General features: G+C 32.7%; 2 protein-coding genes across 2 annotated transcripts; both read left to right on the forward strand.

The window, feature by feature from the left end:
- The first annotated feature begins 3,278 nt into the window (after positions 1 to 3,278).
- LOC111410679 lies at positions 3,279 to 5,703 on the forward strand. Its single transcript, XM_023041138.1, has 7 exons — positions 3,279 to 3,477; positions 3,714 to 3,740; positions 3,834 to 3,956; positions 4,066 to 4,315; positions 4,548 to 4,634; positions 4,736 to 4,822; positions 5,003 to 5,703. The coding sequence occupies exons 1-7, from the start codon at positions 3,422 to 3,424 to the stop codon at positions 5,558 to 5,560; spliced, it is 1,188 nt and encodes a 395-aa protein (XP_022896906.1). The 5' UTR covers positions 3,279 to 3,421; the 3' UTR covers positions 5,561 to 5,703.
- A 2,387-nt stretch (positions 5,704 to 8,090) lies between these two features.
- Positions 8,091 to 8,917, forward strand: LOC111411472 (HVA22-like protein a). Its single transcript, XM_023041996.1, has 4 exons — positions 8,091 to 8,128; positions 8,285 to 8,311; positions 8,397 to 8,519; positions 8,629 to 8,917. The coding sequence occupies exons 1-4, from the start codon at positions 8,091 to 8,093 to the stop codon at positions 8,915 to 8,917; spliced, it is 477 nt and encodes a 158-aa protein (XP_022897764.1).
- Positions 8,918 to 9,168: the final 251 nt, after the last annotated feature.

Genomic DNA, 9,168 nt, shown 5'->3' on the forward strand with positions numbered 1-9,168 from the left:
TTTATATGTCTGACATACTTATGATATGTTACTTTATTAAAAGTACTTATCACAAGCTTGAGATTAGTTGATGCCTAGCTCCCTTATTTACAGCGGGTGGCTCTTATATCTTGTTATAGTTTAGACATGACTATGTCATATTTAGTACTTAATCAATTGTGTTTCTAGTTAATCTCAATTTTTTTAATTTTAAGTTTGTATTTAACACATATTGCCCAAATATAACTCTTGAAACTCTAAAATGTTAACCTAGTATTCAATCTCAAGTTAAAATGTCACGTCATATTGTTGCGTAAAAAATCTCGAGGGGTATCTCAGTGATTAGGCCGTGGATTTGCTCCCCAGTGGTCATTAATTCGAATTCCCTCATGGCCACTGAGATGTTTATCTGACTGTAAACTTCAGGGTCCAGTGGAATTAATCGAGGTGCACATAAGCTGGCTTGGACACCCACAGTCATTAAAAAAAAAAAAAGGTAATATTGTTGTGTAACATGAGTTAATAATAATATTTCTTAGAATAGGCTTAAGATTGCGTAGCTCAGCATCAATTATTGATTATTTGGGTACCCACAAACTACATTTCTAACAATTATATGTAGCAACTACAAATCTTCTCAGCTCTTAAAAGGGGAAAAAAAAAAAAGGAGTTCTTCAAATTAATTCTTTTTATTTTTTAATGAAATAGCACAATAATAAATTTCATGTAATTTTTGTAGTCATAAATAGTTCGTAGAAGTAGTTGCTGTGAAAATGATGTATCTGACATAAAAGTGGGTGGCCATCTTTGTATACCATTTAAAAACAACGTTGATATCGCAGGTGGAATTCATTTTTCAAACAAGTGGCAAGAAGTAAAAAATCTCGTAACCAAATTGAGACTAGTATGAATGAAACGAAAGTAAAGATAAAAAGTAGATAAGTAAATAAGCCGTTTTTTCCTTCCCTCCATTATTGCCGCAAGGAAGGCGAAGTTAGCAATTGGTGGGAAAGGGCGAATTTCCTTCTTAGATCAATCGTGAAAAGTCTTATGTATGAGCATTTGTTCGACAAAAATTTGGGTGGCCATCTTTGTACACCCCATTATTATTCAGCTGCTTAATAGCATCCAATTATATCCATCATAGGACAAAACAAATGGAGAATTCAGTCAATTCACATTTAAATATAGACAAATGACACTATGGGTTGTTTTTCTATTAATGTGATATTATTGAGCTATTAATTGTTATTCTTGTGACATGTTATGTAGGTAGACAACGATTCTAATATTTAGGAAAAATAAAATAAATATACTAGTATGTGTATTATTCAATAATGAACAAATTATAAATTGAAGACCATTCGCTTGATTTTACGAAAATCTATATGTATTATCTTGCATAATCTTGATATTAAGTAAATAAAATTTCAAAAAAATAAAAAAAATAATAATAGTAATAAAATATGTTTACATTCAAACACAAAATGAGTCCATCAAGTTATCCATTCACTTGCATACTGTTATAAATTAGAGAGAACGAAAAGAGAAAAGTAGAAAATAAAAACGGTAAAAACTCTCATAAGTAATTTATTGAGAATCAAAGTTCTTGTTTATAGGTTGGAGTTAGAGTTGCAAATATATAATGACCATTCAGAAATAAATTATTTTACAATACTCATGAATGACTATCATCACAACCACCACCCTATTAAAAACCTTGTTAGAGACAAACTAAGGGAAAAAATGTAGGGTTAATTGTAAAAGAATTTGGAGTGTCAAGATATTGCCTCAATAAAATCTTTTCAAGAAATTTCAGTAGGATACTACATGGATGAATGAAAAAGAATAAAATTATTTCCCCTAAATGTTGATCACTGAAGAATATTTGTGTTGAACATCAATATATTGTATGCCAATGTCTTTATTGCCACAATTCTAATCAAATATTTTCATTTTGTCTTGTTGCAACATCGAAGTAATATTATTTGAATAAAGCTAAACGTACGAACATTGTCAAAATCCAAACTTGTGATATAGAAAATAATTTTTTAAAGCGGATAAATATGATGATGTCAAATAGGATATTGGCAACCAACATTATCAACAAACAACATACATATAGCATGATTCTTCAGGGTTAATAATTCAAACGGTCACTGAACTTTGTAAGAAATTTTCACGGGATCACTAAACTTTAACAATCACCAAAGTCATTACAGATGTTTGCAAAAGGTTTACATGGGGTCACTGAACTTTAAAAATTACTTCATTCATCACTACACTTTGCAAAAAATTTCAACGAGATCATTGAACTTTGCAAAAAGGTTTTCAAGAGATCACTAAATGGGAAACCTTTGGCAAAGTTTAGTGATGAATGTGATGATTTTTAAAGTTCAGTGACCTTATGAAAACTTTTTGCAAATTTCAATGACGACTTAGGTTATTTTTAAAATTTAATGACCCTATAAAATTTTTTTACAAATTTTAGTGACCATTTGAGTTATTAACTCGCACTATTCATATTATTTTCTTACAAGATATTGACCTGTCAGTCCGTCACTATTTGATCCAGTCAACATGATGATAAAATACAATTCCATCGCAAACAAATATTACTATTACTCTCATCATGAGTCTCGCACTTGATTTGCAATGCATGAGACTAAAACAATGGAGTAATGAGGGTAAATGTAGGCTGTTGACGTCTGTAACAACAAATATTTATGACTCTTTAGATGTTTATTATATAAATAATATGCATCGCTAAAACTTTCTTTGAAAAAAATATGTGAAAAATCTTTGATATATTTTACGAGTTTATAGACTTGACAAATGGGTCCAAATAATTTAAGCACGACCAGGTTGAACATTGCAATTATTGGTCTTCAAGGAGAAAGTCCTCATAAGAGTTTGTTGTCAGCTCACACTAACTGAGTTTTCCCCTTTGTATACATCACCCATCACTCCTACTGACTAAAAGGTCCGAGCACACATTTGTTGGGATAATGCTGTGTGTACATTTGATGGTGTACACACAACCTTATATCCCCTTCACATGGAAGGAGGGTCCACAAATATTATATTATATATGGGTCCCCTCCTTGTGAGGAGAGTGTAAACTTATGTGTACATTATTGTGTGAACACAACACAACCTTATTTGTTGTACTTAGTTTATACATTCCCTCTCTATTTTGTGACGGTTTCTTCGGAAGAAAGAAAATAAATTAATTAATTAAAAAAAAAATGGATTTTATGGCTGTTAAAAACGAAAGAATTAAAAGTTTGCTTATCGAGAAGGAACACAGAATCAATTTTCAAGTCTGTAGTACGATACTCAGGATCCTCAAGTCTTCTCCTTCAAAATCTCTCAATATTTCATCAAAAATCCAAATCAAGCTGCAAAATATCCAAGAAAACAGATCGTTCTTAAAATTCAAATGGGCATCTTGAATTTCCTCAAATTTACTCTTTTATGCATTGATTTTCTTGCCTGGTAAAATCTTACACTTTTACCTCCGTTTGAAGTAAAAATGTTGATCAGTCTGAAAAACCCAGTTTTTCACGCTGTGTTTGGATCTTTGTATACTGATCCCTTTATTTCTTTTTCTTGTTCTATTTTTGCTTTAGTCTGTTAGTATACATTTGTACGATGTAAAGTATGTCCATACGTACGTATGCATGTATTTTTGTACGTATACTTATATTTTTTTGTCTGAATATTACTTGCAGGCCTGTATTTGCTCTGGGCTATCCTCTGTAAGCTCCACCTTTTGTGTGTGTAATTTTATTTTATTTTTTTCCTGTGGTACTTTTTATGATGAAATTTAATCATTTCTTGGATTGTTTCAGATGTGCTTCAATCCGAGCCATTGAAACGGGCTCCAAATATCACATGAGAAAATTGGTCATCTATTGGGCCCTTTTTTCTCTCATTTCTCTGTTTGAACTTGCTTTCATCAAACTCATTGAGTGGTATGTTTTTGTTGCTATAATTCTCTCATCTATAGTAGACTCCTATTCAATATTGCATGCCAAATATGCATTCGAGGCTACATGACACAATTTCCTTGTGTTATTTCAGGATACCACTATGGTCTTTTATAAAATTCGTAGCCATCTGCTGGTTAGTTATGCCTCGGTTTGATGGTGCTTGCTATGTTTACCAAAGGCTTGTGAATACTTGCTCGAATGTCAATCTTCGAGCTTTAGTCAGCCGGCTTTGCAGACCAAACGAGGATCAAAGCCTTACGACAGAAACTCTCGTGGCAGTGACAGAGAGATACGTTAAAGAGAATGGTTTGGAAGCCTTTGAAAACCTTATGAAAAGCAAGGTCAGTTACAAGTTACATGTTCGTCTATGTAGAGCTTAAAGTTTTCTTAATTTTGGGCTATGTTTGATGAATTGTTTAAGTAACATATTCATGTTATGTCTTTTTGTTTATGGTAACATAAAGAAGTAAAGAACTGTTTATAATTTAAGTTGGTGAAAATAATTAAAGTTAAAACTTGTTTTCGTAGTTCTTTGTTCATTCTCTAATGATCCATTTGTTTCTCTAAAATTAGCTTAAATGCATAGAACCTGATAACATTCAGAAAGATATCGAACAGCTGGAATCAAGAGATAAAATTGATGCAGATACTCAAGAACAGGTAAGATTAAGCACTCCTGCCCGTCTCTTTATAATGCCTAGCCTGTGTTAATTTTTGAAATCGAACTCCTTAAAGTGCCATTTGTTATATTCTCAATCTAGCCAAAGTGCGAAGAACCCGAGGTTGCTGAGAAGGACATTAATGCCTTAGAACCAACTGAGAAAATATCATCAACTACAGAGGCACAGGTTAGATTCCTTGTCATGCGCGTTTTTGGTTTTGCTGTCTTGAAATGTTGTGATTTTCTCTCTATGATTTTGTACCGATTGATTAATCAATGACTACGTGTTATCTTGTCTAAAGAAAGGACAGTTTTTAAGAAAGCATGTTCGTTAATATCTCTTCATTACCCTGTTATACACATTCAGCATGCAGATGCTAAGATTTCAGAAGCAGCAAATGAGAGAAACCCTGAAGTACCTGTGAAAGTCCAACAAGAATGGGCTTGTGCATTATATCAGGTGACAACCACAAGCGAGAAGGATCTGAATTGCCATCTTCAGGGGAGTAAGCACAAGTCCAAGTGCGAAACACTGAAAAGAAGCAAACAAGATACGAAAAGTAGAGGTTCTTTACCATCCACGTCTCATAAATCAAAGTGCGGGAACCTTGAGCCAGAAAAGGGTAATATCGGTGAAGGATCAAAGCAAAATTTGAACAGAAACACAGAGGAAATAGTTCAACCTCATGCGGAAAGTGATCAACAGACCCAGAAGCAAACAAATCTCAATGGTGCTGGTAGTAATCAGACACCTGAACTGTGGTGCCATGTATGTAAAGTGAAGTTGCTTAGTAAGATTGACCTCGCTTCTCATCTTCAGGGGAGGAAGCACTCGACTAATATTCAAAACTTATTCGATAGTTATGTTATTAAGGGTGTGATTTCAGAAGAGATCAAGAACCAGCTTGCGCGACCAAGTTGGTAACCTTTGTTTAAGTCTCATTTGGAGAGGGTGTGGCGTTTGTTGCAACTTGAAAAAGGTGGTGTTTCGTTAACTTTAATTTCTAGCGAATGAGAAAATTTGGACAATGTTGACATATCAGAATCAATCACTTTCATGTTCATCTAGCTATATTTTGACTCTACATTTAATTTTCTGTAATCATCAAGAGAGATGTTAACGCTACTCGAGGATATTCGAAGTTGGACAATGGAAAGATGTTTGGTGGTAAATTTCACTTTATTAAACTATCAAAATAGTACTTCATATATAAAGATTTGTGCTGCTCCTATTATTTAAGTTGACCTTTTAAAAGGGTATTAGTGCTTATTAAGCTCAAACAAATAATTCAATCCGACCATAAGACAAACAAGCACATTGATTTCAAGACTCGTGTTCTGAAATGAGCCACATCTTACGATGTATGTTAAAGGATGAAATTTACATCGAATAATTAAATATATTAACCAAAATATAGAATTCTGAACTACTCTTAAAATTGACCTTTTAGGATGGAACATTGAGTCATAATAAATGTTCAAGTCCTAGACCTTATTCCTCACTTGAGAGGATGACATGACAATGTTTGGTTACCTCCAACAATTAGGAATATTAACCAACATACAAAGGTTAACAACTTGACTTTCCAAATATAATTCAGTATTCTAACAAATATATGTAACAATTACAAATCTTCTGGTGTGAAAATGATGTATTGGACAAAAAATTGGGTGGAGAACGATTTGTAAGTAACGAAGAAAGCATAACTAAATATATTGTTTCTTTCGCTGCCCTACAATCCTGTCACAAGAACGCAAAGAACAAACTTCCTTCCTAGACTTACTGTGAAAAGTCTTCTGTATGAGCATTTATCAGACAAAAAATTGGGTTGCCATCTTTGTACACCCATTTAATGACCATTATTATACTGTTATACAGCTGCTTTATAGCATCCAGTTATATCCATCATAGTCAAATCACATTTTAATATCGACAAATGACACTAAGGTTTATTTTTCTTTTATGTGAACAATGTAATATTATTGATCTATTAATTGTTATTCTTCTGACATGTTTAGTGGGTAGACAACAATATGTGTGTGTGTTATTCAATAATGAACGTACTATAAATTGAAGACCATTTGCTTGATTTTTCGAAAATCTATATGTATTATCTTGCATGATTTGGATATTAAGTAAATAAAATTTGAAAGAAATAAAAATAAATAAATATATGTATACATACATACACAAACAAAGGGATGCGCCCATCAAGTTATCCATTTACCTTCATACTGTTATAGACTGGAGAGAATGAAGAGAGAAAAGTATCGATGGCAGAAACTATTGTATGTAATTTATTGAGAATTGAATTTCTACGTTCGTAGGTTAGAATTAGAGATGCGAGGGTATAATGGTTATTTGGGAAAAAAAATTTAATTTCTAATACTCCCCTGAATGACTAACACAACTACTTCGTTAAAAACCTTGTATGAGACAAACTAAGGAAAAATGTATATAGTCAACTGTAAAAGAATTTGGGGTATCAAGATATCGACTCGGTAAAATCTTTTCAAGAAATTTCAGTGGGATAGTACGTGGATGAATGAAAAAAGAATATAGTTAGTTCCCCTAAATGTTGATCACTGAGGAATATTTGTGTTGAACATCAATATCTTGTAAGCCAACGTCTTTAATGCTACAAGTTTAATCAAATATTTTCATATTGTCTCATTATAACATCAAACTAATATTATTTTCATACAAGATATTCATCTATCACCGACTGATTGATGTCAACATGATGATAAATTCGTAAATTACAATTACATTGCAAACAAATATTGTTGTTACTCTCATGAGTGCAATATTTATAACGCTCTTTCGATTTTCATCATACAAATAATATGCATCGTTAAAGCTTTCTAAAGAAAAAAATATGTTTAAAATTCTTTGATATATTCAATGAGTTTATAGCCTTTACAGATAGGTTTGAATAATTTCATCACAACGGGGTTGATCATTGCAATTGTTAGTCTTCAACAATAAAATCTTCGAACGAGTTTGTTGTCAGTTCATATTAATTAAGTTTTCACCTTTTGTATGCATTGACCATCCGAGCACATGTATCTGTATCTAGTTTAGACATTCCCTCTCCATTTTGCGACGATTTCTTTGGAAGAAAGAAAAGAAAAGGAATTAATAAAAAAGAAAAAGCATAAAGATTTTATGGAGCTGTTGAAGACATAAAAGGTACAAGAACTAAAAAGTTTGTTTATGAGTCATTTTCAACCTTGTACTACTAGACTCATGTTCCTCAAATCTTCTCCCTCATGATCTCTCCATATTATTTCATAAAAAGTCAGAATCCAAGCTGCAAAAGTATCTAAGAAAGCAGATCGTTCTTAAAATTCAAATGGGCATATTGAATTTTTTCAAATTTACTCTTTTATGCATTGATTTTCTTGCCTGGTAAAATCCTACACTTCACTTTTTACCTCAATTTGACGTAAAAATGCTGGATCAGTCTGAAAAACCCAGTTTTCATGCTGTGTTTTGATCTTTGCGTACTGATCCCTTTATTTCTCTTTCTTTGCCATTTTTTCTTAAATCTGTTTGTATACATTTGTACGATGTAAAGTATGTCCGTACGTATGCTTGTATTTTTGTACGTATACTTATATTTTCTTGTCTGAATATTACTTGCAGGCCTATGTTTGCTCTGGGCTATCCTATGTAAGCTCCACCTTTGATGTGTGTATTTTTTTTTTCCTATGGTATTTTTTATGATGAAATTTAATCATTTTTTGGATTGTTTCAGATGTGCTTCAATCCGAGCCATTGAAACTGGATCCAAATATCACATGAGAAAATTGGTCATCTATTGGACCCTTTTTGCTCTCATTTATCTGTTTGAATTTGCTTTCATCAAACTCATTGAGTGGTATGTTTTAGTTGCTATAACTTTCTAGTCTTTTTTAGACTTGTATTCAATACTACATACCAAATATACACTCGAGGCTACATGATACAATTTCCTCGTGTTATTTCAGGATACCACTATGGTCTTTTATAAAATTCATAGCCATTTGCTGGTTAGTTTTGCCTCAGTTTGATGGTGCTTGCTATGTTTACCAAAGGCTTGTGAATCCTTGCTTGTATGTCAATCTACGAGCTTTAGTTGGCCGGCTTTGCAGACCAAATGATGAGCAAAGCCTTACGACAGAAACTCTCGTGGCAGTGACAGAGAGATACATTAAAGAGAATGGTTCCGAAGCCTTTGAAAACCTTATGAAAAGCAAGGTCAGCAACACGTTACATGTTCGTCTATCTGGAGCTTAAGGTTTCCTAATTTTGGGCTATGTATGTTTAATGAATTCTTTAAGTAACATATTAATGTTGCGGCTTTTTGTTTATGGCAACATAATAGAACTGTTTATAATTTGAGTTAGTGAAAATATGTTTTCGTAGTTCCTTGTTCATTCCCTAATGATCCATTCGTCTCTCTAAAATTAGCTTAAATGCATAGAACCTGATAACGTTCCGAAAGATATCAAACAGCTGGAATCAAGAGATAAAATTGATGCAGAGAC

The sequence above is a fragment of the Olea europaea genome, chromosome 15 (assembly GCF_002742605.1).
Source record: "Olea europaea var. sylvestris chromosome 15, O_europaea_v1, whole genome shotgun sequence".
NCBI lineage: Eukaryota > Viridiplantae > Streptophyta > Magnoliopsida > Lamiales > Oleaceae > Olea > Olea europaea.

What these genes read in the sequence shown, in the direction of transcription:
- LOC111411472 (XM_023041996.1), top strand. Translation starts at nt 8,091, where the DNA reads ATGCTGGATCAGTCTGAAAAACCCAGTTTTCATGCTGT. An exon ending in AAACCCAGTTTTCATGCTGT is followed by an intron (nt 8,129 to 8,284) that starts GTTTTGATCTTT and finishes TATTACTTGCAG; the next exon opens with GCCTATGTTTGCTCTGGGCT. An exon ending in TTTGCTCTGGGCTATCCTAT is followed by an intron (nt 8,312 to 8,396) that starts GTAAGCTCCACC and finishes GGATTGTTTCAG; the next exon opens with ATGTGCTTCAATCCGAGCCA.
- LOC111410679 (XM_023041138.1), top strand. Translation starts at nt 3,422, where the DNA reads ATGGGCATCTTGAATTTCCTCAAATTTACTCTTTTATGCATTGATTTT. An exon ending in AAAACCTTATGAAAAGCAAG is followed by an intron (nt 4,316 to 4,547) that starts GTCAGTTACAAG and finishes CTCTAAAATTAG; the next exon opens with CTTAAATGCATAGAACCTGA. An exon ending in ATGCAGATACTCAAGAACAG is followed by an intron (nt 4,635 to 4,735) that starts GTAAGATTAAGC and finishes TTCTCAATCTAG; the next exon opens with CCAAAGTGCGAAGAACCCGA.